The 17407-nt window shown below is 39.2% G+C and overlaps 1 protein-coding gene across 3 annotated transcripts in view; it reads right to left on the reverse strand.

The window, feature by feature from the left end:
• The window catches only part of CREB5 (cAMP responsive element binding protein 5), a 256192-nt gene extending 239032 nt beyond the window's left edge, over positions 1–17160 (reverse strand). For 2 of the 3 annotated variants that reach the window (XR_004081797.1, XM_005421728.3), the window contains exon 1: positions 17014–17160. Coding sequence is in view for 2 of the 3 variants with exons in the window: in XM_005421728.3 (XP_005421785.2) it covers positions 17014–17016 (3 nt within the window). In the remaining variant the exon portion in view is untranslated. Of the gene's footprint in view, positions 1–15355; positions 15480–17013 lie in introns of those variants that run through there. The other variant, XM_031057622.1, reaches the window with a different exon arrangement.
• Between the last annotated feature and the right edge of the window lie 247 nt (positions 17161–17407).

A 17407-nucleotide genomic window follows, 5' to 3' on the forward strand; every position in this document is an offset into this window, starting at 1 on the left:
TCCGGCCCGTGTTCAGTGCCGAGCCGGCTGCCCCAGCCGCAGCTGAGCATCTCTGCGTGTGCGAGGAGTGCTTGCGCGGCATTAAACCCTGGCAAAAGCCCGCTTGTATTTCCCTTGGAAGCGCTGTGATTTTCTTCCTTCCTGCTCTTTAGAAAAGTACGCGAGAAGTTCCTCCAGGTTTTCAAACTTTTATCTAAAGATACGTGTGAAAGGTAACCAAAAACTATGTTCAATGATGCAAAGAGGCACCAGTGAGGTGCAGGCAGACGTGCATAGCCTGCAGTCACTCCTCAGAAGCCCAGACGGCACAGACCACAAATTCGAACTTCTGCTGGATAAACTGCAACAAATTTCAGCACATACATACTAATGGTTTTTTACACAAACCATATAACTGAGAAGAAAAGCCCTGAAAAAGAAAGGGAAGATGCACTCATTGTTTTAAGGAAGACTACAGAGCAAGAGCCCACTAGAAGTTCGCTGTAAAGTAAAGCCGATCCCCAACACCGACATACTCATTTGCTGCCTTAATTTGCTGGTAGAAGAGTTGCTGAGTGAAGATCATTTTCCAATTGATGTGATTAGTATAAACAATTTTAGCCTTCATTACCCACTACGTTTAGTTTTTCATGAGAGTATTTTTCCAAGCCTTTGGAAATGCAGAAATTACAAGCATCTTAGAGCAGAATCCCAGCTCAGTGGCAGAAACAGCAGCAATCTGATTTAATACCAAACTGATTTACTGCAAGGTCTTTCATCCAGCTGGCACAGCAGAATCACCTAACCTCAAAAATTTATTCCCAAAGAAATCACAATCACTACATAACCAGGTAAATAGAATGTTTTAAAATTGAAAGCTTTTAATCATCTTGAAAGTAAATTTGTTCTAAAGGACAAAAGAAGTATAAACAACAGTATTATATTGTAAACAGTGTAACAATGTTTACAGACAAAAAAAAGAACACGTCTTTTGACACAAAACACCTTCACTGACTTTCTGATTGATCTGAATTTGCATTTTCCCTTTGCTTTGAAATTAAAGCCAAAGTTTTTCTGAAGTATTCTTTCATGATAAGAAAACTTGCCTTATCCTATGGCAAATGAACTTTATCCTGGAGACATGGGAGGGGCTGAGAATATAATGATTGGGAAATATCACATTTCCTCACTTTCACCCTTCTTGCAATTCACCTGGGGCTGTTTCCTCCAAGATTTTTTTCAACAGCCTTAAGAGACACAGCACAGGAGGCCACCAGAAGACACTGCTGGTGGAGCACAGATCTGGTCTTCTCTTGATGGTCTGCTAGAAAGCAACATCTCATCTGGTCCAGCTTACGGAGAAAGAATATTCACTCACCTACCACTACTGCTGCCACCTCTCTGAATACCTCCAGAAATTTGCAAGCAGACTTTCTGCTCAGGTGAGCTGGTGTTTTCTGTTAGGAACACTGCAGGACACCATGTTTAGATGTAATTTTGATGGCCCTGGAGTTGGGGGAATTCCCTGATAGATGTGGCACAGCTTGTGCTGGTGCAGGGAGCCCAGGCAGACCCTGTAACTGAGAAAGTTACAGGGATAAGCAGGGCAAGGGATGTGCCTTCCCCCGTCCAACAGGGAGGACAGATGCATCCTCCCAGTCAGGAAACAGCTGAGTGGCAAGAGCTAGCACAGCCCAAATTCTTGATGGAGACCCTCAGGTCCCTGCAGGTCCCAGATTTCTGCTCCAGCTGATTCAAACCGAGCGCATTGTCAACCATCACTTGGAAAAGCCATACACATGGGGACAAGCAGGCACCCAGCTAGACCAAACAGACCTCCCACTTCCAACTTTCACTTAGAGTGAAAGCAAGTATTTTTTAAGAGATCCCTTTTTTTGAACTATCATAGGTACATGTGGTGGAGAGCTAGAGCTGCGAGTTTCTCCACAGTTAACAGATCTGTAGCTGTAATTTGATTTGCCATAAAGTTGCCCATCACACGGGTACCTTAATTAAAATCTAAAATGCACTTAAATTGATCAAAATTTTCCCAACCAAGTTCTTCACAAACATTGAGGGACCATCTTCTGACCATTAAGGGAATCAGTCTTCTCAATCATCACACACAAAAGGATTCACTAAGTCTTTTCTTTCTTTTCTTTGAACTCTTAATTTCTTTGGCCTTTACCTTCCACTGCCACTACTTACACTCTCTGTAATTACAGCTTCACAGTCTTTTACAGTTAATAAGGTGTTTGGTAGTTCAGCAGAGAGACTGCCCTGCCATCAAATTCTGGGGCTGTCACAAATCTGCGCGCCACCTACCACTTGGTTCAGGGAACTGATCAGCAGGAGTTTGATTTTAAGTGATAGTTTGCCCATCATGCAGAGGCTTTTTTCTTGTAAAAGCAAACTGTAAAATCCATGCAAATCCACCTTACAGCATTAATGCAACAAAAGTGGAACATACAGAATTTCTAACATTGATAATATTTGAAAATCTTGAGTAAAACAAAGCATGGAAGCAGATGAGAAGAAACAGAAACCCTTTTTTCTCCTTTTCTCCCTCACTACTGGGTCTGCTTTTTTTTTTTTTTTTTTTTTTTTGTTTGGCAGCTGTGCATGGAATTCCCCCTTCAGTCAGTGCAAGGTTTTGCACTGATGAGCAGTAGGGTTTTTGTGGCTGGGCTGGGGAGAGAAATAAAATAAACAAACAAAGAAGCACATATACAAGCTTTTCAGACAGAATATAAGTCAGATGTTATTCATCAACTGTGAGTTACCATATCTTAGTGAAAATGGAGCAGCAATTACTCTCTGTTCTGACAGCACCTTACTTTGGTGGCTGGAACTTAAAATGTACAAAGTACTAAATTTGTGTTGAGACTTAATTTACTGTAAAAGGTCAACAGTTTCTAGCAGGGAAGGGTTCCACCTGTGAAGGATGACTTCATGGCTTTTTTCAGAGGCTCCACAAAACCCAAAGGCCTTGAGAAAGAAGTAGATTTCACCCACTGCTGGCTAGTCCTACCCTAGTTCTACATCACCTCCCACCTCCAACATCCCCACTAGAAAGTCTTTACATCTCTCCTTCCAAAAACAGACCAGGAAATTGTCTGCAAGCTCTTCCCAAGCTAAGAAATGCTTACAAAGTAAGCATTTGTATATACTTCTCCTGCTCTGCCATATTGATGCATCCAGTTGCCTGACAACCTCTTGGTCTCATTCTCATGGGTTCAGTCTCAAAGGAACGTTCTGCAAACACTTGCTCATCTCTGCAAGGACAGAGCCCTTAAACAGGCTACAGCTTTGGGTTGTAACACTGGAGTGCAAGGCCAATTTGCTTGTTAATTATTTGATCTCCAGCTACACTGTTTGAACCAAAGGGGAAGATGCAATTAAAAAATAAAACTAAAATTACACATATATACACACGCTTCTCTGCATGCTTAAAAATAAAGAGCGGACTTGGAAAAAAGGAATATGCCAAGCACTCCTACAGGTAAATTCTTAGTGAATTAATTTTTGGGAGGTTGCTAACACAGAAAACCAGCAGAACATCAGGAACCACCACAGTTCACAGAAGCCTCTTTTTCATCTTGCAGAAAGTTGTTTTGCCTTGGCGGTTTATATTTTAACCTCTATATGATCACACTGAAAAAATCCATTACTTCTCTTTATTATTCATTTTCTTACTTGAAGCAAAGGAAGTAATACATATTTCACATTTATACCCTGCTCTTCCTATATATTTTTAAATATTCTTAGATAATTATCATGCCTAATTTTTGCAAAGAGCTCAGGCCCAGCTTCCCAGGCCATACACATACAGTAGTCATGTGGCAATGAGATCCCATTAGGTAAATCAAATTTAAATTCTACTCCAAGACAGAGCACTTCAGTCACTGTCTGCATGTGCTTAATTGGTAGACTATGGACAGAAGGTGAAAGCCATGTTAGCAACAAGTTAGCCTGGATTTCAGTGTTTGGGGATGAGAGGAAAAATCCTTATGACTTATTGTTAAAGCTCAAGCAGAGGGCATTTTCCCCTGTATTATAACTATTTGCATATGAAAGGTATATCAATAGCTTTTGTAGAATTTACATGTACATAAACCACGAAAAAATATGTTTTTCATGTCATCAGTAACTGATACAACCAGGCTACCTTCATTGACAAAACCTGAGACAGATATTTCAAAGGCTCCCTGAGAAGATTTTTCATTCATTTCTAGAGGATGCATGCAGATAAACTGACTAGACGTTCATTTTAAATTGTATTTTCAACACCTCTGGGATCTGCCTAAGGTCTTCTGAGGAATTTGTCATCTTTTTAATTAATCTGGAAGAAAATATGTTTTTTCTAATTTCTGGGATTTTGTATTGTCAGCCAAAATTATCTTGTAGATACTCTTTTGGGAGAGTTACATTGCAAAATGAGATTTTGCAATCTGTGTTTTTCAAATCAGAAATAGGTAGGTTTTGCATCTTAATTTGGTTAAAGAAACAGACAACACCAAGCTTCATTTAGAAGATCCTGAATTCTGACAGGAGGGGTAACTAAATTATCAATTCAACTCTTGCAGCAGCAAACATCATTAACATTGGCCATGAAGTTCAATTAAACGGATCACACAAAAAGTGACAGGCTGAAATCCTGTTACCCTTGAAGCTGACAGCAAAAATCCCGCAGATTCCAGTGAGTGCATCCCTGTGCTACAACCTTAACAAAGAAACCACCTGGGGCTTTGTAATGCACAAAGGAGCCCATTTCCCAAGGACGTACATTACCTACATATGATCGTATCCAGTCATAAATGTAATTTTCTTTGTGCTGTAGAGGTGGTGCCTGAACTGATTTGCAGTGTTGCTAGAAGAGATGGACAAACCACCAAGAGACTCTACAGCAGTCTTCTAATAATGCCTGCCTTTTACAGAGACTGACCTCTTTTCACCTTGCTAAAAGCAGTAAGTAGCAAGTAATAGATCTTGTCAAAGGTTACTCTGTAGAATAACCTCTGGAGATATTAGATAGAGGTGTCCAGAGAAATACCACAAAGGTGCTGACAAGGAAACCAAAGGGATTATGATTAGGAAGTGTGAATAAGCTAAGGTTTCAAACATACTCAGATTTTGGTTAGAAATGCTGAAGTACAGGAAGGAAATGTTCTACATACCATCAAACCACCAAAACACACACTTGAAAAGACAAGTTAAAGAGCCATCATATGGAGATTAAATACTTTACATGGTCTAAGAAAAGCAATTCCACACAACTAGAATAAGCCAGAATTTCTTCCTCATCAAATCCTAGTATGTCTCCTGATAAAAAATGAGAAACTAATCTGCAAAAAGGAAAAAAAAAAAAAAGCCATACCTAGGAAGCATTAATTGTTCCTTCAGCTCCCTTTTAATCCATCCTTGAATATTCAAATTAATCAGAACTTCCACCAGAGAATTCCCAGTAAGAGAAACCAATTGAAGTCATCTACCTTTCCCAAAAAGCAGAAATATGTTTTAAAAGACCCTAAAAACCTAAGCCAGTAGCATAACTAAAAAGCGTAACTAGAAAAATTTACTCCAATTTCTCAATTTCTCAATTTACTCAAATTTCTGAATTTAACCAATTATGCAATGATTTAATTCAAAAAAAATCCAAGATATTTCTGACAGTATTCTAAGTAGAGGACAGCGTCTCCTAAATTTACTCTCAGCAAAGGTGCTGTACAAATACTTGGTTTCTTTCAGCCAATCTTTTTCTGATCCCATCAGTTGACTACATTGATTTTGCAATGACCTCCAGGGAAGGCAATCATCTTCCCTGTTCCAGCCAGATCAGACCAGACCAAGTCTTAGGAAATATTTGGGAGATGTGGCCAACAAAAGGCCTCTACCCAGCTATTTGAAGTTCTCAAATAACATAGCTTTCCAGGAGCTTGTCCCTGTCTTATATGCACAGAGCTATATTGTTCAGATAAGAAAGATAAAGAGAGCCCCGCCTCCCAAGCCAAGAGCAGAGAAATGAAGGCAGATAAACATGAAAGTGTTTGCATCAACCTGAAAGACTTTATTCATCACCAAAAAAAAAAAAAAACAAAACCTCTGAAAGATGTAGTGCCTTTTGTCTTCCTTAATATAAATAAATGTTCAAAGAGGATGAACCTCATTTTGAAAAAATGTTGAAATAGAGTATTTTGACTTTTTCATATCATTTTCTCCCCTTTTATTTTGGCTGAAGCTACTTAGAAATTTTGATCTTTAACTGTGAATACTTTCAGGCTTCCATTCCCTTTTCAGTAAAGTTCTTTGTGTGAAAATCTTTGGTGAGTATATTTTTCCCTCGAAAAATGTCACTAGCCTGGCTGCAAAGGCCAGATATACTCCCCTCCAAAGAGGCTGCTCAGAGGCCATCAGCTTTAGCTCCTGGCAAGTGCTACTTGATTTAACTCAGGGTTGGATGGGGTGCAGAAAAAACCTTGTGGCCCAACTGTCTTCTCTACACAACGGCAAGGAAATCCCCTCTGTGCTAAATATGGGGCTTAGCAAGAGACAAGAGGCTCTGTCAGGACCTTGCTGCTTCTTTGACCATCTCACACCCACCATACTTGAGAGCACAGGTAGAGTCAGGCATTAGGTGGAGAAATAAGTGGCATTTTAATGTGGGCACCAAAAGGTTGATACTTTTTTAGCATATATTTTGAAGATGGTTAGTAGGAAGGCACTAGGTATGTGAGGAAAGTGGTATTCACAAAATTGCAAAAGGCCAAAAAAATTACTTTGGATTTTCATTTAACTCTTTCACAGCCAACCTTTATCAAAAATGTTATTTCCATGTCATGGATCACTTGCTTTTACCTCTTTCTCACCTAACAATAAGCTATACAATTTACTGCTGTGTATCCTTTACTGTGTAAACAAGAGTCTGTCTGTACAAACCAGCTGCCAAACTGCAGACTTGGTTTTTCTTTTAAAATTCTGTGATGTCAGGGTACAAAAAAGATTGATATTTTACAAAATGCATCCTCAATGCAATACCTGCCCATTCCAGGTGCTAATGAGCACATACCTCTCTATGAATGTAGACATGGGCATTCCCCTGTCCAGTATTTTCTAAGCACTGGAGCCAAGTGAGACATTTCTTTGAAATCTTGCTTGGGCTTTCTGAAAGCACCTGAGCTCTGGTGGCCACAATTTTATTAGTTGGGAGAGGCATAAGGTAGATCTCACTGCCACAGTCACACAGCCACATGGCTCAGCAGCACTCCCAATGCCACATTTTTCCATGTTCAAGGAAGGCTGTTTCCTTGAAAGAAGACATACAAAAAGGAGCTCTGCATATCCAGTATGTCAAACCAAAGCTTTGCTTGCAAGGCATCCTCAGTACATTTAAGCTGTCTGACACCAACATAGCAAATTCAAATTTAAAAAGAAAATCAAATCTATTTACACGACTAGCTTGATAAAACAGTCATCATCATGCCTCTTATTGTCCTCATCATAAATTAATTTAGAATTAATTACAATGCTGAAAATATTTCTTCTAAGCTCCTTCTGCACCTAAAAGCTTTCAGCCTGCTGAAAAGATTTTGGCTGACAGTGCACTGATTCAAAACTCTGAAATGAAAACTGGAAGACTGACAGCCTAGAAATAGGCTGTCTCAATATTTTGGAATAGCAAATTTTTGGCAAGAAAATTTGTATAGAATCAGACAACATGAGAGAGAAAATACAACATGTAGCATCCTGACTGCTACAGAGGGAGCAATGTTTCCCAGTGTTTCCTTGTGTATCCTGCAAGCTCCACTCAATTTAGATAATCCAGTAAGAGGTTCAAGTGTAAGGCCACTGCATAGCAGTAAAATAAACTATCTGGAACTCCTAAATTTTAGGGTATTATTAAGTTGGTTGACTCATCTGGGATCCATTGACTTTAACTGTTCCTGCTAAAAACAGACCACTATAATTTTTGCTGAGGAACAAAGAATGGGGGGCATGCACATAGCTGATAGCTTATTTTTTACAGCTCCTATTTGACTACACATAGAGCTACATTCATTAGTCCCAAAGCTTTTTAACTTAACACTAGGGAATACAAAATCATTCTTGATAACATTAAAGGTCACTTTCAAAAGAATAAAATTCCCTATTTTGTGTAATGTAACAGAGGCCAGAAATGTTTTTCTCCAAAGCAGGATTTTTGTACCATCAAGGTATATGCAGAGCTCTTCACGTTGAAGGACTCCTTGAAGGCCACAGAATTAGAGCACATACATTTTTTAGCTCTCTCTTGAAGAGCTGAAGCATATCTTGATTTTTAACAAAGAGAGCTTTACTCCCAAGAACTTGTTACAGTTTGACCTAATGAAGAATTAAGTTTCATTTCAGCAGTTTTACTAAACTTTGGAGAAAAGGTGCCCAATGACACCAGTCCCTGAGTACCCTAAGCAACCATTGACCTCAATGGGAATTAAGATTGGTCCTACTTTTGATTGACATGGCACCTTGCAGAATTAGATCCAATCCCCTTCCCTTCCTCCTAAGAATGCATTTTTCCCCATTAGCCATCTGATTTTTATTTTGCTTTGACCAGAGATGAAATGAATGTAGATGTTTTCGTGCTGACAACCTCCCTGTCAAATTATATAGTGACTTCTCATGCTAAAACTTGTTTGTTTTCACACCATCATCACTGATGATCTCAGCACAGCAGCGCTTCGAGAATAATGGTTTAGTCAAACGCAAAGCCAGCAGAAGGAACATAAAACAATGTGTGCTTATATAGGGCCTACATAAATAGTGCTTTTTAAAAATGTTTGGCAATGAAATAATAGTTGTGGGTTTGTTTCATTTTATTTTTTTTATAAATTAACCTCTGGATTGTTAGGGATCCAGAGACTTTGCACATCAGAGTGGTTATAGGGCCTAAAAATATTTGTTATAGCTTCTCACAAAAGAATATACACAGAAGATGCCCTTTGTGTGCCATTAATAATCAACCACGGGCCATACCCTCACTCCACACAGTTTCAGAGAAGTCAAGCATTTTATACCAATTTCAAAAGAAACAGAGCTGACTCCACATATGCTGGGCCAAATGAAGAAAATTGGAAGCAAGTAAGAGTACATGATTACGCCTGGGCAAAGTGTGGGTTGTACACTGGACACTGTCTATTTATCACTCTTTAAAATGTTTTTCTTTACTCAAAATTCCCTGTTTATTGCTGTTTAAAAAACAAAATCAGAGCAGCTCAGGCAGTGATGACATTTTTCCCCCATTTCTCAAAGAATTTTTTCCCACTCTCAGGCCAGCTTGGGAGCTATGCAAGATGCCCAAGTGTCCTGGGTGTTGCTTTCTGCAGTGCTGCAGACAAATACTCCAATTTATTAAAACTGCCGAGCCACACTGCCTCCTCACTTCTTTTGCCCTCTATCGCCTCCTTTTTTTCAAATGATGAACGAAAACCTAAAACCGCCACATAAAAAATGTGACTGAAGTCTAAGGTGTTACTTCCAATTCACAGCTGCATCGTTAATCGTGAAAGTGCACATCATATTTAGGAGCAGAATTATATCCTGCCATGTTTAACTGAAAAGCTTGGTGGGCTTTTCATCTATGTTGTGCAAGCCTGAGGCCAGAGTGGTGACTGTCACAGCCAAAGAGACACAGACAGATAGATGATGGAGAGTGCAGACTGCGCACCCACACATAAAGCGCGTGAGAGGAAGGAGAGTGCACGGAAGGAATATTAATTGAGCAGAAAATAAGTATTCTCAATATCCCCCTGCCCCCTTAAAAAGTAGCCACAAGATGAGGAGAGCTGCAAACATGTTCATCTTGGGGAAACAGCCGTCCTTAACGTGACATGTAAGGCTATTACTCTAATAATGGGATTTGCACAGCGCACAACTGATAGGCTATGTTCAGAATAGACCTCGTGAATCTAATTTTCTTTTCAATGAGTATTATTGCAGTTGGTAACTCCACAGATTTCTATAGAGTTGCTCCAGATTTGTATCAGGGTGAGTGGAGAATTAGGCTCTACTATGATATTTTTTAAATCCACAAGAATGTAATTCTACTTACCCAGTCATAAAACCCATGGCTCTTTTGATCCTTTCTACTTTCATAGCAAATTATTTACAGAAGCTTGTCTTTTAAAGATTCTCATCAAAATAGTTAGATTACTGCTTTCTCTCACTTTTTGTGAAAAACCATCAATTACTCAAATTTAACCCATTTTCATGCCTGAGTCCATGTACTGCTTTACTAGCACTGAAGAATGAAAGGGCAGTACAGGAATTGTAGAAAGCGGTTTAAGTTTTACATCATTCATTTTGTTCTCCCACTGCCTTTTTAAAATACTTTTCTGTCACACATCCAGTAAAAGAAATTTACACTGGCCTTATTTAATAACAGATATAAAACAACTTTAAAGTGCTACACTGATACACTTAAGGATATATGGAAGTAGAGAAAAGAAGGAAAATTCCTTAACTTGTTTTTAACTACAGAATCCCTTCTTTTCCCTCATTTTGCGCACTCTAGAAAATTATGGAAGTCTCTACAGATGTTGATCCTGATCTCTTCATTTGCATATTTGGGGAAAATATGTAAACGCCATTTCCCCTGTGCCTAAGTCATCACCAGCAAAATGAGCTTTTTTTTAAGTCACAAAAAATGAAGTTGATGTCGTGATTGAAATTATCATAAACCCTTAACCAAAATTTCTTCTTCCTAAAGCATTTATTCCATAATGAAGTTAAACAATAGGTAGGAAAAGATAGTCCTGAACAAAGCAATTCATTATCTGTTTCTACTCCATTGCTCTACTTTTAGTTTTTACAACCATTCTGAGAAAAGAAGTTTCCTATAAGTAAGATACTGGCAAGCCCAAAGTTCTAACACAGACAGTGCCATTTCTGGACAAGCAGAATTCCAGGCTCTTTGCCATCACACACTCAGGTCACCTTTGGAGTTCCTGCTGGGCACCTAAAAAAGAATTGCGATAAACTCATTCACTGACTTGACCAGAACCAAAAGCAGATGTAACCAAACCAATTGCTTAAAGTTAATTCAGGGTAGTACCTACGGAGGTATGATTTACTATTACAGAATCACAGAACTGTTTAAGTTAGAAAAGTCCCTTATCATCAAGTTGAGCCATTAACCCAACACTGCCAAATCTGCTACAAAACCATGTCCCCAGCTGCCACATCTACACATCTTGTAATTACAATTACCTCCAGGGATGGTAACTCAGTCATTTCCCTGGGCAGCTTGTTCCAATGCTTGACAACCCTTTTGGTGAAGAAATTTTTCCTAATAGGCAAGCTAAACCTCTTCTGGTGCAACTTGAGGCCATTCATAATTTAAAGCTCTGCACCTAGTAACAGAGCATTGCTGTTGAATAAAAGTTTTCTGAAAAGTTAAGTGAGAGGTATATTTGGACTGGGAATGATTGCAAACTAGTTCTGCCATGACTGAATTACTGGCAGCTGGTTTGCAGCATCAGTGCACGACCAAGTGACCTACTAATATCATCATCCATATCTTGGAGCATTTACTTAGGCAGAGTATTACTCTTCAGGTAGTATTTTCAGCACTCCAGAACTGAAAGATTTAAAAGACAAGAAAGGGGGAAAATGAGAGGGAATACAAGACGCTAACATCTTAATTAATTGCTTGCTGTTATAGCTGCTCTATACAACGCATCCCAAATCCAGTCTCAGATTCTGTTTATTATGCTACAGAGCCCCCTGTGTTGAGCATATTAACTAGCATTCTTTGCATTAGACCAGCAGGGAAAAAACCCCTCAGATGTTAGATCTAGGAGCCCCTGGTCCAGGTTGATTTCCCTGAAAAGACAAATTAGTTTCTGGGTACAGCTCAGAAAAAGGTGGTGATGAACAATGCTGCCTTACATGCAATGGGAGAGTAACTAAAGGCACAAGCCCACAAAGTAAACAGGAAAAAAGGCAGCTTCCTCTAAATGAGGAAAGATCAGCCAAATTAATTACATATCTCTAAAGTATTAACTTTAGGCAGTGTATTTAAGGATGACTAGTTTGAACTCAGTACATCCCTGGACAAAAAACTTTAAAATACACAAACATACAGAGATTGGGACCAGACATTTCAACTGCATTGAAATGATGTGGTGAGTGGGGGCACACAGAGACAAGGCCCTTAGGAAGGAAAGAAGCCGAGATGAGAGAAAAGCAAGCTGCTTGAGAAAACTCTACAAAGGTTAAAAAGGCCATAGAAACTATTTGTAGAGTTTATGTGTGGTAGAAAGCTGCAGGTGAGATCAAACCATGCCCAGTTCCTGAGCTAGCAGAGGTCTCCGTACCCCAGTAAGAGCAACAAAAACATTCAGAGCTAAGGAAAAGCAGAATCAGCTGGCAAAGGTAAGAAAGGATTTGTAGGTTTTTTCTCCAATTAAATTCAAATGTCATTCCTTCTTCTAAAGATGCCATTTTTATCAGCCACAAAGTGGAGCCTTCTGGCCAAGTGAGTCTTCACCCCACGCCTTAAAATCACTTTACGTGGCAGGGCAGCACGACAGTGACATGAGCTGTCTCAAAGGAAGAGATTATTAAAACCACACACCTACACAAACACTGCTGGTGACAGTGTTTCAAGGCATTTATTCTGGAGAAGTGTGTGGGACCGAGTTCTTGAACAAATTCTCAAAAAAGTATAAGGCGGAAACAAGAACCAAAAGCAAAACATCTTTTAAGCTAAGGAAATTGTTGTAAGCTTTCAGTGTTTTACTTTGAAAATCCTACAGCCTTCAGCAAAATCCTTGGAAAATCTCTTTGTGTTTATGAAATAGCATTTGATATTACAACCTAAAAACCTACAAACCAGCGCAACCAACCCTTTCCTAACTCTCTAAGGGCAAATAACACCGGCATTTCCCACACAACGGCTAGTAAAGAAATGCTGACTCTCAGTAATTTTAATTACAGACTAAAATGACACCTTAGTGAAAAATAGTAGATTAAGTATTATTTTAGAGTTTCAATGTTGCCTCATTAACCTGAGCCATAACAGGAGCAAAACAATCAGTGCACAAAGTAACACAAGAGCTCCACGGATGTAAAAAACTACAAGAGCTTATCTGCTTCAACAGGTCCTTTCATCACATATCCAAAATAATAATTTTATGTATGTTATGTTGTGCTTTTTATGTATACCTGAGACTATTTAAATAATTTATTTAATTGTATATGTAACCAAAACAAAAATATTTCCATAACAGGATTTTGTTTTTACATGTCAAGTCTACAGAAGTTAATTTCTGTACTTAATGCTATAACATAGCTAAAGTTAAAATCCAGCATGATAACATATTTTCTGAGATCACTGTTTTGTCTGTGGCCGAGAATACTACACCTTCAGAATTGCAAATTAGCATAGTCATATCACTTTTGGTAAGAGGAAAAAATATGTTTTCATAGTTCTTATTCCAAACTGTTGCTTTAAATTTGTGATCAACTTCGATCATTTCTCAAGGCAGAGAAATGCAAAAGCCTTAAAAGTTCTTTTTTAAGGCTAGAGCCCTAAAAGCTCTGGAGCATTATAATTTGCTGAGATAATCTACCAAGAAATAAGGGTGGGTGGGGATGGAGGAGGGGGGAACAGGGGTTGAATAGCTTGCAGCATGAAGAGAGGACAAATCAACAAAAATTTTTTGAGATATTGCAGAGTGGCCTACCAAGCTCTCTGATCAGCCCTGAAGTTAGTACTTAGGACTGACAGAATCTCAAAGTATTTTAAATATTTCCACTGAGACTGCTATGTATTTGTATCAATGTAAGTTTGCACATGAAAGATTAAGCCAAAAGGGCTGGCTTAGTTATATATGTCTGCCTATTAATTTGATTAGCATGAGATAACGAAAACAGAATCAAAGCAAAAGAATCACCTAGACCCATGAAGCAGAACTGAAAGACTTGTTGCTTTATACATCTGCTTTTCCAGCAACTGCGTCTGCTGAGTAGAGTATTCCTGCAATAAGTTACAAGAAAAATCAGTGTTCGCAGGCCTTGAGAAAAAAACCCTGTTTGTTCCAATAATAAATCACATGGTCCTTAATAATATTTTTAAATGTTTGAAGTAAAAACAGTTTTGTTCTTCTTTTATTGCAAAATCTTGTCCTGAAATAGTTTTCTCATAATAAAGAGTTTATAAGAAAGATGGTCACTGGAATTAAAATTAAAGCTAATAATACATAGACATAAGTATAAACCCTCAAAGCAACAGGTTTACAGGAAATCTAGAAAGTCAACTAATGGCAGAAATTAGAGACACAGGATGACAAAAAGTAGAGGAAAAGTCCTTGACTAAAGAAATTGTTTAAAAAGTAACAACAACCTTGCAAGAATTCATCTAATATTTAAGATCCTCATACCCTGATTAGGAGCACAGAGACAGGTTTTTAGAGGGAGCCACAAGGAGACAAGTTAATAACCCAGTTTCAAATCATCCTGCAAGCCTTACTGAGCTCAGAGAGATTCTGCCCACACAGAGTTGAAAGGTTTAGTATGTAAGAGCAGCCTTCTGACGGCACGGGGAGATTACCTCTCTCTTATCAACTTCAGAGTGAACTCCAGCTCTCACAGCAATGATCTTTTACAGGAGATTCCTCGGCAGTGAACAGGATAAATGTGAGTGCAGCACATTTTAGATTTGCAGCGTGAGGAAGTGAATATCAAATTTAAAAAGCACCTATTACTCTTTATCTGTGTAAGTCATTCTGCTAAGTGGTGATATAAATAAAATTACATGTACAATCTCGCTTCTATCTTCTCTTTAAATGTATATATGTGGTTTCTTTCCCCTTACATTCCCTGGGTTAAATTAGCAGAAGAGGAGTGTGATAAATTGAAGCTGAACTATAAATGGGTGTTTTGGAAGGGGGAAAAGGTTTCCGCTTGTTCTAAATGTGTAAACTTTTAAAAATATAGCAATTTTAAATCCTGGAAAAGTGCCATCCAATATTCACAACTGGCAGACAGTGCTTATTACCTTTTTTATATGCTATTATAAAACTTTTTGATTTTAAACATTAGCCCAACTATTCCTAAGAGTCTCCAATTAAAGATGCAACAATAGGAGAATACAGCCATTTCTTTTTCATGCCATAAGTTCATTATTTCTATTTCCTGTTTTGCTCAAGTGTTTCTTTTAAAGTTTTGAAACTTTGATGATCTCCACAGTTGAAACGAAACATAAATCCCATGCAAGCTAATGGGAAAAAGGAAACCCCCAAGCCTATCGAGAGCAGTGGATGCCACTTCTTCCCAAGCCATATATAATTAAGAGTAATGAAAAATCCCTGGTTAGTTATCATAAAAACAGGCTCCTTACCATAATCTGTAAAGCACAGTCAGGTCCAAGTTGTTTTGTTCAACCACCACACCAACTGTTCCTTCTTTTTAGTGACTTATTTAAAAGAAAGAAAAACACTCACTTTGCCAGTTATAGCTGGGGGAAAAACTCCCAAGAGCTTTCAGGCTTCATTAATTAGGGCCATCAGAACTGTACTTCATTTAAGCAGTACAAAACAGTGCAATCAAGAGTTATGTCCCGGGCTGTAGCTATCTGCCCCTCTCTCATTCTCTTCTTCTTTCTCTCACCATCTCTTTCAGTAAATGAGACTAATTTTTCCAGCAGCCTTTAACTCCGTAGATTAACTGAAGTGGAAAATGTGACTACAAACTCATAGCACTGTCTAGCCTCCAACCCAGCACAGAATCAACTTTGTTGTAAGTGTTGAAGGACACCTAGCAAGCTGCTACTTGCTAAGTTCATAACCCAGAAGTGTACATTCACTCACAACAGGACTGCGCCATCTAGTCAGCTGCCAGCAGCAGGCTTTGGGAGCAGATGCCTCGGGATGCAGGGCTTTAGCCCTTGGGAATGTTCCGTTTCTTACAGATTCAATTGTGGTGTGGGGTTTTTTTTAATAAAATATCACTACTGAGATAATCCACATCTAGTTGATATGGGAAAATTTAGGCTATAATAGCACAGCAAACTTCTACATCTATCTTTGATTTACAAGATAAAAGCAACTTTTAAATTAAAGAGCCTTTCTGCTAATAGAGCTTATTATGCCAGAGACAGGAATGATTTTCCTAGAAAGTTGTCCCTGTGTGCACGCCTATTATCTTTGCTTTCCCCCTTCCACTAATGAGCATTTATCTAAAGAGCCTGTTAATCCTCTGATGTGTGCTTCTGGTCAGAGGTAACAGTTTGAATAAAACCACTAATCACTTATCACTAATCACTGATCATTAATCACACTTTTCCCTAGTGCTTTGCGACCCGTACAGCTCCCTTTAGGATTAAGGAGTCACAAATAAGGAGTTTAGCCATTTTTTATTAAGAATTTCCAGCTTTTGATACCGACAACCTCATTCACCACATGAAAGTTACAAAACACTGAGCAGGGACTTTCACCACTGTACACTTTTATATTGAAAATAAACAGTACCTTTATGGAAGCATACCTCTTCAGCAAAATTCCCACAAATTACCCTACATTTTTGCATTCAGCTCTCACTTTCTACCTCTCAATTTTCTTTCAGTCCAGTTTCTGGATTATCCCCACATATCTCTTACAAGAAAGTTTTCCTACACCACTGTTCCTTGACGCACTGCTGCTTGTCCAAATGGCCAGACAAGGAAAGTCTGGTGCACACCAGCGGGTGAATCTTTCTTTAAAAACTGCAGTCTCAAGAAAAGCCCAAGTAAGATGCTTCACAGTAATTCTTACTCTTCTGTTCAAGCTTCAATTTCATCTAGCTAAGCACTGTTTCTTACTGATAATATATGGAAATCTTCTAATCTTGCTGCTTAAGTCACTTCTCATATAGGTCTGGATTTTAAAAAAATAAAAAAAGAAAAACCAAACAACATATGGACATTTCATTTTCCTTTATTCCTACCCCCATCTCTGAAACTACCTCTCTCTTTCCAATTATAAAGCTTATATTGAGCCCTGGAGATGAAGGATCACTCACCATGCTTGGACATAAATAATAGAGGAGGCAGAGTTTAGCAAGTATTCCCCTTATACTCCTGCAGCTCTTATCGTCCTGAAAACTTCGCTGGGGAGAGAGAGACCCCTGTAAGAGAGGACAGTAGCAGGGGGACGCGGAGCTGGGAGCAGGGGGGATGATGAACGGAGTAGAGGGGCTGTAAAGGGAGAGGAAGGCTGCAGAGAGGGGACCTTGTCAACACTCGCCCCCTCCCCGCACCCGAGGGCATCAGAAGCGGAGCATCAGCCCCGCACCGGCCCGCAGCATGACGTAAGGGCCGGCAGCAGCCCGGCACCCGGGGTGTCTCACGCGAAAAGCGGCCGCGCACCACCCCGAGCACCGCTCCGCGGACACCGCCGGCTGCTCCCGGCTCGCT

The sequence above is a fragment of the Geospiza fortis genome, unplaced genomic scaffold (assembly GCF_000277835.1).
Source record: "Geospiza fortis unplaced genomic scaffold, GeoFor_1.0 scaffold95, whole genome shotgun sequence".
NCBI lineage: Eukaryota > Metazoa > Chordata > Aves > Passeriformes > Thraupidae > Geospiza > Geospiza fortis.